Below are 21,392 nucleotides of genomic sequence, written 5' to 3'. Positions count from 1 at the left end.
CAGCTGTCCTGTAGAATCTACGTTTTGTCTTTTGTTGGGTCGCTGTTGGGGATTGGCGCAACAGAAAAGCCCGCAGATCTTCCACGGGGGAGCCCGCGGTGTCTGGGCCGAGAGCCGGCCGGGCTTTCAACCTCACCGACCCCGGAGGCTCGGCCCAACCTTAATGCGCTCTAAATGCCGATCGCTCTTAATATTTGTGCAAATTGTCGCTTACTCCACCTGGATATCGACCATTAAGGTGTGGGGAAATAAAGAGGTGGGCTCTTGAGGCATATTGGTCATTTAAGTCGGACAGGGAGGAGAATAAAGAGGCGCAGTGGACGCGAACTCCGGCTCACAGAGGTCACCCGCTCGGTCCTTTTATAAGCCCATTCAGCGGGAAAAGAGCTCAATTTAGTGTTCACACACTTGGTACAATACCGGCTCTTAGAGATTCGTAACGCCGCCGCTGCACATGCCGCGCGCGTATTCTTTATTTGCGGAGCTAAGAAAAACTGAAGAAAGGCTCACAATGTAACATGTTGATGTAGTTAGCGTTATTAGGGGCTCAATATCGATTCAACTGCGGGAGAAAAAAAACGGCACGCCGACATCACACATGCCCGTCACGTCCCTCTCGAGATGTCGAAAGAAGATATGGCAAAAAGAGCCCAATTAATTTCGGGGGAAGATATTAATATTTCATTCTAGGCCTGTCTTGTTTAACAAGCGCAGGTCCCACAGAAGGATACACGGCGTGTTTTCTAATAAAGCTGCCCGGACCTTAACAGTATAGAATTGCTCCCACCCGTCAGGATACGCGGCGAAAATGACCATCCCCGCGTCCCGCGCTGCACTTTGCTTTCATTAATTCGTATTTCATAACGGCAATTTCATTTAAAACGCTGTAATCAATAGCACTTTAGCGACCCCTTGGTAGCACTTGGAGCAGACTTGTTCATCTCGGATGAGCACAACCCTCCCCCCTTGGTAATCATAGGTTATTGGAAAGGATTTGAGAGAACAGCCACCACTTTAGCGTTGACTTACTAATCAATCTGTTGGGAGGGGCACGTGACCAGAAGACATAGCAGGGTCGTCCGCTTCTCTCCTCACTCTTCGTCTTTTTGACCTGCGATATTTGACTCTAAATAACACACACATTTGTCAAAGGTTCCGAAGTATCTGTACTCAGACTGACAGTCTAAAAAAAGCACCAAAAGCTAAAATATACTGTACTTTCATCTCCGTTTGGTGTTTCAGATCAACACCCCAACGCACTTTAAAACTTCAAATCGTTCGGCAAATATTCCCCCGCAGCTCGAAATCAGCTTCAAAAATCCCTCGGCTTTGTACCTTCCTTTTCCTTAAATGTCAAGATCGCGGAGTTAATAGGTAGGTATCAAGACATTTCTCTTTTGACAGAAACACATTAGGTTGATCGACAAGTCTAGCTTTAATAGACAAGGCGCTTTATTCGCCAACGTATCTCAAGGCTGAAGTGGTATTAAAATCTAAAGATACTAAGTACAGTCTCATTAATCTTGTTTGCTATTACCTCCTGTAATGACATATACCTGAGGGGTAAAATGTACGGTGCAATGACGTAAGAGACGTGGGATTCAGATGGGTATGTTAACGTTAGGAGAAAAGCAAGTATTAAAGTGGTGCTCCGAAATAGTTCAGTAGGATTCGTTAAAGTTATTGAATGTGTGAATGTGTTTTTTCACTAAAAATTTTCCAGAAAACTCACATGGATTTGGATTGGAGTCCGCAATCTATGGTATAATTCCTTTAGATGATGTTCACAATGACATATTTCGTCTGAATACTTTTCTTACGTTTTGTCAATAAATAGCTACATATCTTTATCACTATTATTAAAAAAAGTATCAAACATAAGTTTCTCAGTTTTCTATCTGAATGCAATGGTCATCGAACACAATTCCCCTGCTAGTATACAATACTTGAAGTATACATGTGTTTGTCCGCCTCCAATTGTATCCCTTGATGACTTGTTTAATTGTGAACATTGTAAATTACAGTCGCGCCACCCACGTCTATAGCGTTCATTAGTCGTTTTTTTATCAATATTCCGTGTGTTGGAGCAGATAAAACCCACCTGTGTATAAAGAAGATGCTAATTTCGTCATTGTTGTCCTGTGTAAATTTTACCAATACATCATTCCGCTAAGACAAGTCCCTCCCATTCCCTCCCATCGCCACCAATTATGCAAATTAATAATCAGATATCATCGAAAAGTCTTCAGTCATCCATGTTTAAACGTCACATTACTCGTAATTGGACCAAAACACCGTCTGCTTATAAATCCCTCGTCTGTTGGGTCGTCCCCAAACTTCTGCCGTTCTGCTGTCAGGCTTCCCGTAAAAGTCATTTTCTGCTCCATGTTTTCGATTTGTGTGCCCTAGCGTAAAGCTTTGGGTGAAACACATCCCGTCCGTCACAACAGGCTTCAGTGAGTAGGAAACATTCAGCCACTGGCTGAAGGGAGACACGACACAATTACCTACACGAGACTTCGGCTTATCGAATTTTCGGTAAGAACCAAACTCAGAAAATAGGTTACAGTTTGTTTTATTTGTGGTTCCTTACTTTTGATTGAGTTTCGTAAATCTGCCTTTTGTTGTGCACGTAGAGTGACGCCATGTAATAGATGGCAGGTGTCACTTACTTTACAAGTAAGTCATTAGAGCGAAGAAAAACAATAGAACACATCAGTAATGTAATCTCGGGTTATCTCGCCCCAAGTCTCGTCGCCAGACGCGTATCTCGCCGAGAAGACAACGAGCACAGATACAGTTGTACATGTAAGGCGCTTGTAGATGGTAATGGGGGTTAATGGCCGCAGGCGGTAAAATGCCAGTCTTTGGGGAGAAAAAAGCGAAAGATACGACAGGGCTTTTGAGACGTGGGTGCGTGTTTCGGGACATCGCGGTGCAGCTAGGCGCCTATCTTACTTATGACAGTTGCAGGCAGGTGCGACAGAGTACATCTGAGATTTGGGAAACGCCTTGACCCGTCTGCTTGCAGGCTGTGCGCAGCTCTGGCGCGTATTTCTCAAAGCGCGATACGAAAAAGAAAAAGTTCAAACGCGTAGTCCAGAACAATAAATCATTCCAAACTAGTCTGAGCTCGCGCGTACCTCCACTTGTAAGCATGGCTCTTGTGGGACAAGACATACAATATCCCCCCGCGAACACTAATGCTCGGACATTAAATGTGAGGCGCGAATGCTCCCAGAGATTATGATGTCTACACATAACAAGACTCGCGAGAGCATCAAAATCATTCTTCTTTCCGAACTGGGATACATTTTCAGCCGGGCGGATAAAAGAAGCGAGGCGGCTTCCAGCTAGACTCGATGCTCTTTGTGTGTGGTCAAAGTAACGGTTATTAAATGTATCAGATGTTTAGGCTGAGATAGAGGGGGGTTTGTATAACACGGCCCGTCTCCTGTTTCGGTCGAGTCGGCTCTTGCCGCCACCTAGAATTTAGACTGGCCCCAGCACAGCCCCAGGCTATAGAACAACCCGTGTGCACGCTCTCGTACACAGATAAGCAAACTTCATTCCGCTGTATTAATCAACCAGCATTATTATTAGTATTGTGGCTTCTGAATTTATCTCTCTGTTTACTCCCGTCTTTAATTTGATGCTTGCCGTGATTTCTTTCTTTGTCATAATAACGATATCTTTGCGGTACAGGGGTGAAAAGGGGGACATGTATGGTTCTTGCCCCGAAAATGAACTAAGTCTTTGAATAAATGTGCTCGAATATTGCAAACCCCATGCGCTATTGGTGCATTGTACCCAAGTATTGAAAACTGCTATATCAAAGAGCTGCTGCTAGCCAAACGCACACAGGAAAAAAATAGAAACTCGTGCGAGCCAATAGAATGAAAGAAAGAAAAACAAATAATCATAATCGACTAGATAATGCCCTGTATTACGGCCAATTGAAAGCGTAAACAGGCTTCTATCAAGTATGTCCTGCCGCCGGTGTTAATTGCCCCGTGAGATCGGGAGAGAGGCTCCCGGGGGCGGGGTTCCGGGATATGTCACTCTGCATACAGTATTTAAGTGCTTGCCCGTTGTCCGTCACCCCGTGGTTCCCAACCAATGGATGTCGAGCGTGCCGTGCCCAAATGACTCTTTTTTGACTGGATTATGATTAATATAGTCGGCTATCTGGCTACAGAGATAATTCTGCGACCACCGACTGGCCCAGAGTAGAGAGTTGAGCACCACCACTCACAGCGCAAGTCCAGGAAAGCGTGGAGTTTTGTTGTTGTATTTTATTTTTTCGGTACTGAGGCTCCGGTGGTAGAAGGTTAGCCGTGCAGCGCGCGCGTGTGTGTACATGGTTGGCATCATGGAATCGGAGACTGGGAGCACCACGAGTCCCGGCCCGGGCCAGGAGAACATTAGCTTCAGTATCAACCAAATTTTGAACAGTCAAAGCTCGTCGTCGTCGCAGCCCCTGTCACATCCGTCCATATGTATGTCTCAGCCCAGTTTCTACTCCCCTCACCTCTCCTGGCCCACGACGCCGTCCTGTGGCAGCGTGGCCAACGGCGTGATCAGAGTACCGGCGCACCGGCCCGCTCCGCCGCCCCTCAACGCGCACTTCCCATGGATGGACCAACGGGCCAGGCTCGCCAAGGAAGGTCTAGCAGGTCAGTCTGCACGTCTTAAAGTGTCAACCGGGTTTGAGGAACCACTCTGGTCCTCAACCTACAACATTTACCACTTCCGCCTCGCTCTATCCGACCCGTAAACCCAGGCAAGCCGTAGTGTTGACTGTGTTTGAAAACGGCTGACAGCGTCACTTCGCTGAACTGTTGTCGTGAAAATTAGGCCGACAGCGACGGGGAGCCTGGCTTTAAAGCCGGACAAGTTGTGTGCTTGATACCTCATCGGTCTATTGAGCATTATTTCTATTATTTTTCATTATGAATAGATACTTGGCTTTGACACTATAACTATTATAGGAGTTTAAGAAGGGAAATCCATGACAACAGTAGGAATCGAGTAAGCATAGTGTAGCGGCGACCGAGATCTCGACGCTTCCGGGTCTCGAGTCTCGTGGTCTCGCCTTAGCATGCAGTTCTAGCTAAGGCCGAGCAGCAGGGTGTTAGAGAAGTTAACATATGTTCCCAACTATAGATAACAACATTCTACTCTAGCAACTTTCAGCCTATATGGCTGTCTATGTTTGTGAGTAACATTCAATGTTCTCCCCTTTCTGTACGTGCAGTGCCACCATTTACCGTTACACGGCGGATCGGGCACCCCTATCAGAACAGGACGCCGCCAAAGAGAAAGAAACCGAGAACCTCCTTCACAAGGCTTCAGATCTGCGAACTGGAGAAAAGATTCCACAAACAGAAATATTTGGCGTCAGCAGAGAGAGCTCAACTCGCCACCCAACTCAAAATGACTGACGCCCAAGTCAAGACTTGGTTTCAGAACAGAAGAACAAAGTGGAGGTAGATATGACTGTGTACTATGTTCCCCACATTCACACCACTCACATCATTTCTATCACCTCGGGAAGTACCACTGTACTTAAACCGTAGCAGATTTATGGCATTTAGATTTGTTACCCCATTTTCTCTTGTTCCCTCTTACCAGAATGACCGGTAGCCTTATCTAGTTTTCTGGCGTCGATCGGACAGTACCGACAGCAGACACCAACCTGTATCTGTACTGTTGATCTCGTGCCCAGAAGCGCTTACAAATAGTCTCGCTAAAGACTGAACATCTTCAGCTAATGGCAAGCGGTGTGGGCCCTAAAGTACCCCCTCTATTCTTATTTGTCAGGACGTGAGCTTTAAAAGAAGGTAGCGGCAATGAAAGGAAAGATAAAAGACGTTAGACTGAGAGGTTTAAGGTCGTGATGTTCTTACAAGTTATTTGATTTTCGCGAATTTTTACTATGGGCGTTTTGACATTAAGGCTAACCCCTGATGTTGGCTGGTGGTATTTAGAGCTCATTAGGCGAAGCTGTATCCCAGCGATTTTGTCAGATATGTGTGTTAAGTCCACACGTTAAAGAGTTGACTACGCCGGTGGTTTCTCTGTACCTTAACCGCACACACACACACACGGCCACGGGGCGAGGGGTGGAATTTGTAGCCGAGGGCATGGTGGCGCCCAGGATGGGGTCGTGGAAGGGACAATAGACCGTACGACCGAAAACAATACCCGCCACCCTTCATAGCCAGAGGGACAGCGTACGGCAGATTTTCCTAGTGTCTCTGCCCTTCCCATAGTAACCAAACCTTACCAACACGCTACCTGTCAAAATCTAGGGATAAACGTTCCGCTATGTGCCTATATCCTACCGAGCTATTTCTGACTAACGTTAAACCTTAACAGGTTGCAAATCTATGTACGAAAAGCCGAGAGGGCTCAGCAAGTTTCCTGTGAACATACTATATCACAAACTACCCTTAAGACATGAAACAGCAAGGTGAGATAGTGCTTACAATAACCGCTCTCTGATATATCAGTATGAGAGCAGTTGTGTCGTGCTAGAGTCAGGCAAATTCAAGTTCAGTCCTCACCACCTGCCCCCCACCCCCATCATGATAGACACTTGCGTGCGAGGGACCCGCGTCTGTTTTCTTGCTTTCAGACGGCTGCATCTTTCTCGTACCGACGTGACGATAGACAGAAACTCGGGCCAGACAACTTTCCTAACCTTTCCTCTCGTCTGTACTTGCTGTCAGTCTTTATTCTTTTTAAATTGCCACCAAAAAGTAAGAGGGAACAGGCAGAGAGAAGACACATTTCACAGCAAGAAATGGTCTTCTTCACAAAGTACTTTCTATGTTGATCTACCACTAATACATTGCACTCTTGGGCATATTCGGAAGTCTCACATATTTTTCATTTTTGCGCACAAATGATAAAGATGGTTCCCTGGAATCTTGGAATGGAAGATAACCATCTTCCCGTGAAGGTGCTTGAGTGGGTGCTGTAGGAAGTGCATAGTAAATCTTAAGCACATATCACCAAGAGAGAGAGAAAAATAGACCAAGCTTTGTCTGGACGTATTTTACAACTTTTCCCACTCTGGCCAAAATTCCTCGTATGACCGCTTAGACTAGTGTGCTTTGCTTTTGTTTTCCGTCATGTAGTGTGCAGTTAGTTTTTGTTCTTGACTGGTGCATGTTGAGTACGCTGCAGATGGTATAGTCAGGTGGTCGTCTCTGCAGGGGACACGGCAGGAACACGGGGTCTCAACAATCAGCACCCCGGGCTCCCCCCTCCCACCCCGCTGACTCTTTGTCATTCACATTTAATTTCTAAGTGTGTGTGTTTTTGTGTGTGTGTGCGGCATATACAGCCTATTGAACCCGTACAAACTTGTTGGTTTTACCCTAATATTATATCCCCCACGTGTGTACTATAGCCCGCTTCAAAAAAAAAACGTGTGTAGCTCAAGTTTGTATTTTCACAGTAATTATTCTGTCCTGCTTTTTTGCTATAGCTACTTGTAATCGTTTGCCAGCATCTAACATCTTGAACCTAATAATTCACTGAGGGGAAATGATACTCTTTATTACAGTGTAAAATTTACAGCAGTATGAGAGGAAGGTTAGGATAAGGTTCATCCTGTGGTGTCGTGGTTGTTTGGGCTGTGGGACATGTACACACACAAATCTTGTGTAGTTGACAACAAACATCGCTGACAGCGTCAGAAACTAAAAGCTTTGGGAGATACAGATCAGTGTCGTGTAAGAGAGAAGACATGTCGTCGACCGGGCCCTCCATACTTAAAGTGTAGATAAGGGCTATATACTGGGAGAGATTACAACTGCCCGGCTCTGCTCTCGTAAACACTAGATGTGTAGAGTTGTAGTAGCACTGATTGCAGTGGACGTGTGTATTGTGTATCATGGCGTTATGTATGTATGTATTGTAAAATCTACGATACCCTCACTCACGTTTGTTTTGTCTGTTTTTCTTTCTATATCTCACCCTACAAGCTACAGTAATGCACACATACACACGCACACACACACACACACGCACACATATACATATATATATACCTTTGTATACTTCTTCTCACTTTTTTTGCTTAGCTTACTTCCTACAGGCCAAAAGCCTTCTGCCATTCCATCTTTGTTTCATATATTCGAATAAAACAGGCGTCAAAATTCCAGACCCCATGTAATGAAATTGGAATTTCAAATAACGAAAACAAAGCATGACTTAAAGTTACGAAGGTTAAAGTGTCGACCCCCTCTGCCCCCTCAGAAAGACGACAGAAGAAAGGAAATGGTACAGCGACCCTCCAACCACCACCTATCCCTTCTCCGCCATGCTTCACTCACCTGTATATCAATACTTAGAGGATGTGCCGTTTCGCACCGTGTTAAGCAAGTGTGTGCCTCCCCACTACAGGCGGCAGACAGCCGAGGAGAGAGAGGCGGAGAGACAGCAGGCCAACAGAATGCTGCTGCAGCTACAAGCGGAAGCAGCGAAGAACATGCCTCAGACTTACGATCCTATCTGTGCTTACAACGCGTCTTTGCACGCCCTACAATCGCTTCAACCGTGGGCAGAGAACAAGCCCGACCCCAACCGGCCGGCCTACCTGAACGCACCCTCCCTCACCACGCCAACGATCTGCTAGCAAAAACTTGTCGGGACAGTAAGGGACTGGGTGCCGAAGGGACGTGGCGCTGGGACCCGGTGGCCCCCGTGAGTACAACATCATCTTGTGCTGTACCAACTTGTTCTTTCAATCCAAGAACGGTTTGTGACAATTGCAGGGCAACTGTGCAAAATAGAAACGAGCCAAGCGATGGTTATTTGACAGGATCGCAAGAGTGAGACTCGAACCAGAACCTCCGTCGGACATACACATGGAGGTTGTAAAAGAAAACAAAGATGTTACTTACGAAACCTGTACAGAAAGTTTGTACGCTTTTCTTAGACTCTGTTCCTATTTGTTTTATGCTTCATACCAAGTCGTTGGAACTATTTGTACGCTTTAAGAGTTATATAGGTTCCATAGTGAGCAATAATATTTAAATCAGAATCGATGTAATTTTTACATGATAGTGCATCCTTATCATTGTACATACGCATGTGATATCAGTTATATTGCCCTAGCTTATCAGAATATCAGAACGACGCCACATGCTGATATGTGTAATTTCTCCTGTACACCAAAGAAAGGGCCTCAAATGTACCGAATGGGGGGTTCGGCTGGACAGTAGACACATTGTGACGATAATTTTATTCACTTTTGCATAATCGTCGTATGCTTTTGTTTTTGTTTTCTCGACGTTCTCAAACTGAGACAACCACTGACGAGGAATATTTCCTTACTTATCTTATTATTAAAGAAAAAGTGTATCCTTATGATGAAAGCGTGTGCGTGTCGCCAATCTGTTCCTCTGTCAGAGAAACCATATTTCTTCCTCAGAACTTAATAAAGTTGGAAGGAAAAAGAAAAGCCTTGCGTTTTGGAGATTTCATTAGCCCAAAAATCATTGCACTATTAGGGTTATCAGTCGAATTAATAGAGTTAATTTGTAGGACGGAAAAAGAAATGCCACTAAATGGGTCGCAAATCTAATTAACATCAAGGCAAAATTAGGTCTACTGGTAATAAAGCCGTGAGATGAGATCCCCTCTGTACGTCTTCTCCATGAAATAGACACACGTCAATTTCAAAAATAACCCAATCAACCCGAGTCATGATGAGAAATGTGTTTTTGTTATCCGGTCTCTCTTTTGTACGGTCGCAGCGGGGTAGTATTTGTGGAACCGTTAGTTTGAAATATGAGAAGTTTTTCATGTAAATGCGTGAGTCACCGCGGCAGTGCACCTGTTACTCCCCACTCACGCTACAAAAGAACAAAATCATAACGTCCTGACTTTACCCATCATAAAATAGCTGCCTTTATTGAGAGGAATTTGATTTGGATAATGCCCACGAATGGCGTTAATTCAAACACACTAGTTCACCTCAAGTGCAGTGGATTAAATAAAGCAAAACGCTGGGGTATTGTGACGCTATAAAGGTTATTTAGAGTGACCTTTTTCTGCTAGATTAAAGCGATAGCCCTTTAAAATATGCATAAGTCCCAAAGACCCGAATCAGTTACAATCATTACCGCATTTTCCAAAGTGTCAGAAAGAATTGACGTCCTTTTCAGGAACTCGTAACTTCTATTACTACTCTTCTAAAACCAGTAGAAATCCTCTGTATGCTGTACATGTGTTTCACCTATAGTAAATTCAGTATGAACCCCAGAAGACATAGCCTACATTTCCAACTGGCATAACGAGCCAGGTCGGGCGGGCACGTTGGAGGGAGCGGGCGCGAGAGAGGCTTCGCTCCCGCGGAACACCGTCAGGAGACATCGGTACACAGATTCGTCTCAAGAACAATCAAGCTTAAAGAGAAACGACAACATTAAATCCTCGCTCTGTCGGGTTATTCGTCTGGGCAAGCTGTGTTCCCCGTGTTCAGTAACCCTGCCTGTGCGGAAGAGTCTTCAGCTTGCCCCGGGAGCTCCCCTGTCGGTCGGGGGATCTCGTTCAGGATTTCAGTCATCAGATGCCGGTCGACAGAGACCAAAGCGACGTACGGATATTACAGTTTTCTTCAGGCATAAACCCTCCTTTCCACAACTACCGCTGAAAATTGATTTCATTTCTGTCTCCGGGTCCCTTTTCCTTCGCCTTCTGTAAGCTATTAACACGCCATTTTGATGACAATCGTATCAGGAAGTCAGAAATTGACGTGATGTATGAAAATGATCCATGGAGATCCCTCTATTAATGTCGTCAGAAATTGGACGTAATCCATACATGGCTGTAATATGATGTTTATGAATTATCGAGAACAAAGAGCAGAATGGGAAAACGAGGTTTGAATCGATCATAACCCTTGAGTATGGTAATAATAACCTGCGAGTGCTCGCCCCAAGGAGTCGCTTATGAGAACCTAAGACGGGCTTTGGGTGAGATCACGCCCTTAATGAAATAAAGAAGACTTGCTTGGGTCAGTGAAATGCATAGTCGGAATAAAGAACATAAATTGGTCCTAAGTCGGTGCATCATGTATCAAATGTTGTTACTAAACTAATAAATTGTACGCAAACATTTTGCAGAGTTATAGCACACCTGATATAGATGTAAAATTGATATCATCGTTTCGTAAGTGAGGAGAATATAGACTATCGGACCTATCTTATTCCTTTTTATAAGGATAATGTTTATAAATGATCGCTATGGGTTTGGCCCCAAGCGCCTGTTTTGAGATATCGATCGTTAATTAGTGCAGAGTTTCAACACAACCTGTCCCATAAATTTAGCTTTAGTGGAGACCAAATCGCGACATTAAATTATGACAAAATAAGAGTCTTAAATCACAGTAACCTTTTGTCCTTTGGTGTTACGATAGATTCTGTGACTTTGCATGGCAAAATATTCGTAATTGAATCATTTTTTTTAGCTTACAGGCGCTGTTTGGATTGGTACATATCTAAAACGTTGTAAACCCTATTTGTTAAACAAATGTCAGGTATGTCCTGGCTGTTGTGACGATGTGATAATTATCGTCATCAAATATGTTGGGATGTTGTGTTACACGTTACAGTGTCCGTTGGGTTCGTGGCTATGCTGTCCATATAACCTTGGGAGAAGGGGAAGGTCCGATGCGTCATCGGAAAAATATCAAACAATCCCCGATGAAAATGTCAGGTTGTGAAACAGAACAAAAGGGTTGGTCGGGAGATTTAGACTAGGAAGGTCGAAATGTCAGAGCGATTATAAGCTGTTGGTTGAAGCTTGTATTCTTGCCCGGGCGAGTGTGTGTACGAGGGGACTTACGGTACGTTGTGCGCGGTTGTACGGTTTAACGTGAGGGCACGGTGTCTACGGTTGACAAACAATGCCCTGCAGCCCCGGATTACCCCGGCCTCTGCCTGGTAAATTTCACCTGCAAGAAACGCCATCCATGTGACACATCGAAAAACAACATACTCTTTTGTGATGGTGGGAAAACCGATCGAAAATATTCTTCGCTTTTCTTTCCTTGTCTCCATTGATTTTGAAAGCATAAACAAATAGAAGTCACACGTTATGTACACATGGTTCCAGGGTTGTGAACATGGGGAGACCTCGAACTGACAAAAGAAAGTCCTGCCCAGATAAAAACGGTAACATGTGTGTAGTGCACGATACTCTGTGGAGGGTGACTGCGAGATATTATGCACATATATTTGTTTAGTGTGTGGACAATTACAGGATTCCCTGCCGTGTGTAAGAGCTCGCTTATTACCAGGTTTATCAACACTGATGGACGAGAGAGAAATGAAAAACGCAACCGGAACCAAGGAAATATTTCTACCCAAACATTATTTCCACACATATTTTTGAAAATTGGTTTGAGGTACACTTAGGACTTTGAAGAACTATTACTGGTATGTACCTTAAAACAAATAGTCAGGTATTTCTATCATATTTCCACACACATTTTTCAAGGTTGAGTTGAGGTACACTTAGGACTTTGAAAAACTATTACTGGTATGTAGCTTAAAACAAATAGTCACGTATTCTATCATGGGATGTTTTAAACAAAAATGTTACCAAATTGAAACGGACAAATTTTCAATTAGAGACAAACAGTGAACGTGAAATGCAGACAGAAATACGTGCAAAAGAATTATGAATACCGCGTATATGTTACAATTTGTCACATCTTAAAAACACAGATTAAGTTATCGTCTTCTAATATGATGTTTTACAAATGTCGTTTCATTTCCTCGCGTTAAGTCGACCCCTGCCGTGTCGATTTCTCAAACCAGGATGAAATTGAAGGGTACCGAAGACTGATCACATCCTTAGAGAGCCGGTAATCTCGAAATAACGAGTATTCACGACGAAATATGACAGGAGTTGACGCCTAAACGCACGTTTCCTCTCCGGTAAGGGGAACCTGACAGGACTCAAAGGTGAAAACGACGGTAGTTAAACCGCCGGTGTTGTTTACGCGGTCATATTTCTGATCAGACGGGTGAAAATCCCATGCAATTTTAATCGGTGCTTCTGTGGACGCGTCTCATACATTTGACTAGAGTTAGGGGGATATCCCTTAGGCTGGGAGAAAGAACCTTTTAGTGAAAGCAGCTTAGTAACGTGATACGGTAATGCACTCTCGTGAGATTTGAAGAAAATATCGCGGTGGCAACAATGTATATATAGGTATACCTATGGGCCGATGCTTCAAATCACCGCCGTGCAGATAGAAAATATCACATTAACGTTTCACGTGTACGTTTGTCACCTTGCCTGCTTCGCTTTATAGTTTTAAAACAAAACAAATCGTTTTTCGCTGCAGTAGACAACGCCACCGAAGACTTGTCTCTCGCCCAGTATTTTAATGGCTGTTTTCACATAAAATTCGCCCATATCGCTTGGGGCCTCGTTCAATAATGAGACAATGCTTGCCCACAAATCTTGGCCACAACAAAGGCAGAAGAGACGTTTATGAAGTGGGGTTCAGACAGGCTGAACAGTCGAACCGCGCACAAGGACGGCTTAATGTCTTCATTAAGCGTACAAAGGAGACGTCGAAAACCGCTTGACTGCCTGGATCATGCACAGTCTTTAAACAATGACAGGAGCAATCAAACAACAAATATGATATATGATACATCACCGTCATATTGAGAAAGCGAAAACATGGGGACGAATATACTAATAGGGCAGCGTTTTATGGCTTTTGATATTGCAGAAAAAAATAGTCACCATAATTCACTCCTGTTTATCATTGTTCCATTGTGTGAGCATTGCACATTTTTTTGTACCATCTTATTCTTACAAGGCGACGTCCCGTGGGCCTCTGTACCGTAACAGCGCCTGTTAGTACATGCACGACTTTTAGTCATACATTTTGTTTCATCTATTTGGCTATAGGCCCGATAATTTAACTGTATTTATGGGCATTACTACCAGGTAATATTGTAATGCCTCAGTTTAAGAATATATCATTTCATATTTTCCCTGATGTTCGACATTTCCTCCTCCGCTGAGTAGAAATTGGAGCAGCGCTTTAGAGCAAAAATGAATGATACGACCGTAATCATAAAATTTGATAACGCTAGGGAACCAAATCCGTGCTCAGGAAGTCGCAATGAATTTTCTGTCATTTCGAATTTGATTGATACCGCCTTTAAAATCCCTGCCACCGAATATAACGTCTTCTGCGCCGGAACACGGCTCCCATTAACCCCTGCGTATAATAAATCCTAAACTGAGAAATATCCTCTCGATAAATTGCAATATACCGGTCCTAATTTGAAGTCATTTTGGAGTCAATTCATGCCGAAGTGATATCCATCTCAAGTTGAGCGATATTGCGGGTCTATGTGCCGTCAGGAACGGTAGACTCCTCCGCTATCTGTCCACGGCGCTGATCTGTAATAGCCTTTGAAAGTTATATTGACTACTTCCCAGATTGAAATAGGCAGTGAGTAGATCAGTGACTACTGTCGATAACGCCATTATTCCCATCTCACAACGTGATGTTTTATAAAATATACTCTTTGTGTTGTGAAAAAAAAATCATTCTAACGATTTATTCTTGTTCTTCTTGTGCTGCTAACAAGGACGAAATCGCTACATATCTATCCTATTTCTCGTTATATTTTGCTGGGTGTAATTTACGATGCTGATGTACATGGTTTGATGAATACATAGCTATTTTCTGTAACGTGACGGGATATAATTCCCGTGACGTTTTCTCCTATTGGAGTGGTGGGATTCCAGTGGTAGTTATGAGTCTGAGGGGCGGTGGGACCCGTGCCGCTCAACACGACTGGCACCAACACAGCTCCGAAATGGAAGAGGAAATACTCAAATCCGCAGGGCGATTAGAATGATGCGAGACATAATAGAAGTGGATCGGGCGAAATTATCCCAGGAAATATAACATTTGCTTCCCGCGGCAAGCGTATTAAATGGCAGCGCTTTTAGGATGAAAGACGCGTCTTGGGCGTTATTTGTGACTTTTTAATGCTGCGTCAGGTAATGGATTGGCTTCTATGTTTAATTGTCATAGGACATGCCTTGGCATTTAATTTGAATAAGTTCCTCAGAGTGACAAACGCCAAGCATATAAAATGTGCTTCTCGGGCCTAAACGTTCAACAATGAAACAAAACGGTAACTCTGGTAAAGTGGTTCTCAGAAGCCAATTATAAACTACCATAAAAACGGCACAATCTGCTAATGTGGTAGAATTTTAAGACTTAGGGACGAGCGATAAACGACAGAATTACGATCTACTCCGACAACTTTCCTCATCACGGATATACGAGTTTGAAATGTTTATGAAGCTGAGGGGAACGGTCGGACAAATCACGCCGACAGTTATTGGGTCGTTAAGTGTCGTGAAAAGGTTTGGAATTGGCTAGAGATCGGTTTGTAATGCGTGTGTTTCAGCAACTATGATCAGGGGACTGCGCATCGGCAATTCCATTATTGTAGGCGACAGAATGAATAATACGAAATGCTAGGCGTCGTGATTAAGATGGAATAAAGGGATCAGGAGGAACAACTTGCTCGAGATGATACAGAATTATCACAGGAAAAAACACATAGAACATTTCAACAGCCTGTCAAATAACAATAACTTTAATATAAGAAAGCAGGCTGGCAATTACGTGCAGTTCCCGCGTGACGTTAATACCTTTTTCATTACAATCATAAAAAAAGTAATAATGCATAATTAAGATGTTGCAACACGCCCTCGTTCCGTGCGCATATGCGCCGTGCATGACGATCAAATACATCATCGCCCAAAATATGCTGGGTTCGATCTCTTTAGACATATCTTTCCGATCATTAAAGGAGTGAATCTAACGGCGGACGTGGCGTAAAACAGGAGCTTAGAACGGCTTCCAGCTGTCTCACTTCAGACGGATGGAACAGATAAAGCAACAAGAGCATAATCCCCGTCATATTACACACTAACATTTATTGAGCTGCCAGAAATTGCATCAAACGGTCTTGATCAAATAGGTTGTTTGACGCAAATATCTTCATATAAATTTGCAGCAAAAAAAATCGGTGGATGAAATGTTAGTTTTGAGTTGTCAGAAACTGAACACCAAGAGTGAATTTTTTCGTAGAGATTAACGATTTTTGGCGTCAAACGGCGATGTGAGAGTGAAGAAGACTGTACGGACGTCAAGCATCCCGTCCTCCACTCATTATCAGCCGCTGGTATCGCAAACGAAGGCATTCATTTTGTGGTTTTCAATATCGCCAAAGCCGGGTTGGCAATGTCCAATAACTTCGGCGAGACTGTCATTACGGAGAAGTCGATACGCCAAACGAGATGCCCATTTTCAGAGGGTTGGGATGAAATGGCTCGGTTTGAAACAAGGACCGATGTTATCTCCAAATTAAAACGCTTTTAGCGCGGAAAAGAGGGAAGCGGAGGGGGGGGGGGGGGGCTTGGTGGTGTGACGCAAAGATGTGAGCTGCATCCTGCGACCCTTGCTCAGGCTGCCAGAAGTTTCACAGTTCAGATTGGTCAGTAGATTGGTTGGTTGGTCGGCTGCTTAGTTGCTCATCGATTTATTGGTTAGTCAGTTTATCGATTTGTCCACTGGGGGTCTTGTGACACATTTTCCTCACGACTTGACAGATTTCTTTCATTCATAATTTCCCGTTTCTTATCGTGAATACTAAATATTTTAACTTCGAATTCATCACAGTATCACTTGCTACCGTATGATATCAAATATCTGCGTACACCTGCTTATGTGTCGTACATAAGCAGGTGTACACATAATCTGCGTACACCTGCTTATGTGTCGATGTAAATTTGTATCAAATTGGTGTTGTTGGTGTACTTTTGCTCTATATGAACGACAGGTGTCGTCTTCAATTCCACATTGATATTCATTCATCAGGTACAGCTCAAACGCACGCACAACCACCAAACAGAGCTTGGAGATGATGATTACATTATCTCCGACACTATCAAATAGATTAAAACAGGCTTTTAGCGTCAAGCCGATAATCGACGGGAGAATAAATGAGAAATACAACATTACAATAGCAGATTGTGAAACGACTACCCTGTCCGCGGTAGTGGAATAGATATCCACTGTAAGTAGGATCATAACCCGAGCTGTCGAAAGGTGTGAGGATATAAGGTGGCCAGGTGGTTTTGCTGTTGGGGTTGTTGACGTTAATTTAAATCTGAAGGGTCTTGGTTCGAATCACTAGCAGGCCCAAGCGTTGTGCCCTTGTGCTTTACACCCACCACCTAATTTGACGTGTGCCAAGCTTCGGTTAGGGACGTTCTCTCTGATGGGACGGAAAGCTGAAAGTATAAACAGAGCAAAACCTTGAGCACGTTTAAGAACCCACCACACTTAACAGTGTGATCTTGAAAAGTTGATAGTCACTTATCATGTCAATCCCTGCACAAAAGTGGTGAAACTCAATAAATGCGGGTAGACAGGGGGACCTTACTCGAAGGGATGATGGGAACATAAACAATAAAAAAAATAATTTCTGTTTTACACATTGAAAAATTGTTGTCTCCAAAATGGCGATTGTGCTCATGACATTTTGTTAAGTTAAAACTTCTTGAACCTTGCTTCTACAATCGGTTATATCTACTGATATTTATTTGTTGCATTTGAACATTTACCAGTCAAATATCGTGGTAAACGATTCACAAATACTTCAAGCCTATCGTCATTGAGTATGTCCATATTTTGATGTAGTTGTCTGTGATTTCATGTGATTTCTCAAAACGTGTCTTTTACATGCATCGTTTATTCTTTGGCATTCACCTGTCAACGAGGCTTAAAAACAACCATTGGAGACAAATAAGGATAGAACCACTCAGTTATGATCCCAGAGCCGGGGCAGCTACATTACATGAACTAAATTAAATGACTTTTAGCGCGGAAACTAGAGACGTCACATGATATCATGCAACAGGAGTTCGGCTTAGGTTCCCGCGTTTGACTTTAGGACGTCTGTGCCAGACGAAAAGGTCAAATTAGACCACTTTTTTCATCGTACTATGATACTTACATTAAAGATAGATTAAACCCCCAAAGAGCAACGAAGCAGGTCATAAACAAAATTACATAAAACTGACTGTCAGTGTGAAATAAAACAAACTTAGAAGACTTCACAAGTAGAAGTCAAAGTTACATTCTTTCAGAAAATCAAGGTTTCTATTTCTGATTTTGACAGGTTACTGTGCTCTAAACGTTCTTTTTCGCAAAATGGGACAATGGGACAATTTCGGAAAATTTCCCAGATGCCCAAAACTCCATCAGATAGACAAAATGGGTGACTGTGAGTTGATGAAAAGTACAAATCTTCCATTCTACTCACCCAAGAAAAGAACGATGGTCAAAGGCAACATATGGTACCTGCAACATGCGATATTGTTATCTTAGGGCAATAAGAGTACTCTTAAGTGGACTTTAATGAGAAGGAAATATCCAAGACATACGGCGGTCCTGCAGGTATATCTCCTAAGAAACTGCAGCGAGTCATTTAGAAGAAAGTTGTAGACAAGTTGACAATGTAAATGTGTCCGTCTCTTGACAAGTTTACACACCCTTCTGACCCTTTAATCCGGTTTACACATAGACACCACGGCTGTACACTGTCCCGGACGGCTGGCGTCACATGGAAAGTTTAGTTTCCCGCGTAAAAGCCTGGCTAACGTGTTTGTACGAAGACATTTTGGAAACGGACGTGTAATAGGTCTGCGCTTTAGCCCATCTCACACACATGAAACTGCGCGCTGTAAAGGGATGGGATGTTCGGCGCTGAAACCCGGGCGTGACCCGGGCGTTTGGCGTGCACAGAGCCTCGCAACTTTCACGGAAATTAAGGTGAACCACTGGCGTTTGAGGTGTCGAATCAAGACAACTGCTCCCTGCGGAATGTCGCGGAAAGGCCTTTTTCGCCAGGATTATCTGTGGAAAGTGGTCATTAGTGTTGTAACGACCAGCAGCGTCTGAAGGGCGCGACTGGAACAAATTCGTTGCAATCAATATGGCTGCCCTCGCGCACCCGAGACCAAGAGGACGCGCCGCCCTTGGTCCTCAAGGTGCTAATTTTCCAAACACCCTTGCTATCAAGTGCATCACATTTGCCACTAATGTAGTACTAATGACTCTCCCCTGGCCAGCCTGGCACCGACTCGGCTACAACAGAGAGGGTCTCGGATTTCTGGAGGAAGGGGGCAAAAATTTCAGGTCTTAATGTTGGGCCTGTGGGAAAATGTCCGGAGGTGGGGCGCGCAGGGCCTGATACGGCGAGGGATGAAGTTTCTATCGTTTGTCATCAATAACACGCTGCCACTCAACACTTCAGTTAGGTCGCCGCCACGTGGAAATCGGTTGGGAGAAAACATTGCAAATTTGTAGCCCCGCTATTCCACAAGAACTACGCGCTTTTTGTACGAATCAGTCAGAATCTGAGAAACATTTCGGAACCGTTTGTCGGTTTTCTCACAGAAATGACGAACTGTCGTCTGCTGCCTGACACACGACGACAATATCGTCTGCAAATCAGACGATAACGATAACGATTATCCCGAGATGTATCTACTTACTGTTTACTATAACTTTCAAAGTGCAGCCAGATGCCTATCTGGGAAATAGTCCCTCCCCTACAGACGCAATGGCGGGAGAACCGGTATTTCGTGTCAAAGGGCATCGGAACTGAAGTTTTCCGAGGGTGCTCTGCTTTTTACCTATCCTCGCCTCGGAGGCTGATTGGGCTTTGATTGTGCGGTCTTGTTTTTCGCGTAAAATATCTTGGATTACCTTCTTTTCCCGCGGGGGAATTTCTGCTTCTAAACACACCACTCAATCCGTGGCCATTAGGTACAAATGGACGTGCGATAAACTGCTGACGATGGTCAGGTGATGGGGCCAGGAGTCACACGGACCCATCATAGAGTGATGAACGACGAGGATTCGGACAGCTCGCTCCAGCTTAGCAGGATAACTTCCCTCTCTAAGCCGTAATGGGAACGGATTAGATGAGGGAATCTATTACCTGTCTTGTGGCTGAGCCACCTCTTAGCTTGTTTCCCGCGCTATCATGCACGCAGGAAAGACGGGGGAAAATCGTGTCAACAGGAAGGTTATCCGTGGCGGGAATGATTTATAACAATCTGTTCTCATTAGGCAGACGTGCTGTTGGCGGCAACATTGGATCCATATCACGCAACACGCACCCTTAACATGGCAATTCTTCGCAAAGGTCACTTCAATATCGAGGCGTTGAAACCCGACTCAGGGGGGAGGAAGACTTTAACTAGCCTGTCGTCACTCGTGAGGCGGAACGCTACACTCCGGAGAATTTCCTTTAACGAGAACGCCGCGAAAAACGTAATGGAAGAAAAATACTGAGAAAAAAAGTAGTCCTCGGGGGGGTACGCGGAATGATAAGGAGGATGACTGCCCGTCGGGAGGTGACCTCATGTACTATGACATTATTGGATGCACCCGTTTGATCCATCCGCGTTGAAATGACACGGGATATGACAGCATGTTGATCTAATGGGTGCTTATGATGTATTATCGCTTGTGGGGGTGGCACACACAGACAGGGGGGCTTGTTGGGAGCGTGTGGACGGCCCAGAGGTACGCCTCGGCAGGTGCACCACATAGACCTGCGGTACACCCCGAACAAGGGGAGGGGAATCTGTTAATAGAGGAAATTGCCTAGATTACCTGAGTCATCCGCAATGTCATGTTCTGCCTAAACGTTTTACAGGCACGATTTTATGATTGATCTGTGAGGGAGGGGGGCAAAGGTAGATGGTCCATCGACTACTTTGAAACGAAAAAACCTCGGTGAAAGCAATTGAAAAAATGGGCAGTACTACTTAAAACAACTAAGAAAGTTGATGAGGCACCTTTACCCCGGTTCATATATATGCCTGCCTGGGTGAGACAAATCTCTGCACATCCATTACTCCTCCCTTACACACTTTTTTTCCTTATCTCTCTCTTTCTTTCTCTCTCTCTCTCTCTCTCTCTCTCTCCTATTACTACTCCACCGTGTAAATCACTCCCGATCTGTCCCCTGCAGGCCCGACGGCTTGACAGGCGGACTCAGCCCATGCCGACATACTGGCGTCACCACACTTTCCCGCATGTTAGAGAAATTCCAGATAACCCAAGCATCTCTCCCCGATCTGACTCGCATTAAACGGCTGGTCCCCAGCGAGTACAGCCAAACGTACGATAAGAACAAAGTCAGAGCGTCCAGTTTTTGTCTCTCACTTTTCTTTCAAACACCAGTTTCACAAACTTGGAATACATTGCTTCCACGTCAGGTTATCATAAGTGT

The 21,392-nt window shown here is 44.2% G+C and overlaps 1 protein-coding gene across 1 annotated transcript; it reads left to right on the top strand.

Annotated features, from left to right (window-relative positions):
• Positions 1-4,102: 4,102 nt before the first annotated feature.
• LOC118413302 (T-cell leukemia homeobox protein 3-like) lies at positions 4,103-9,478 on the top strand. The gene is made up of 3 exons (XM_035816610.1): positions 4,103-4,676; positions 5,258-5,489; positions 8,419-9,478. The coding sequence occupies exons 1-3, from the start codon at positions 4,361-4,363 to the stop codon at positions 8,648-8,650; spliced, it is 780 nt and encodes a 259-aa protein (XP_035672503.1). The 5' UTR covers positions 4,103-4,360; the 3' UTR covers positions 8,651-9,478.
• The last annotated feature ends 11,914 nt before the right edge of the window (positions 9,479-21,392 follow it).

The sequence above is a fragment of the Branchiostoma floridae genome, chromosome 4 (assembly GCF_000003815.2).
Source record: "Branchiostoma floridae strain S238N-H82 chromosome 4, Bfl_VNyyK, whole genome shotgun sequence".
Lineage (NCBI taxonomy): Eukaryota > Metazoa > Chordata > Leptocardii > Amphioxiformes > Branchiostomatidae > Branchiostoma > Branchiostoma floridae.
This window is presented reverse-complemented; position numbering and strand designations above follow the sequence as displayed.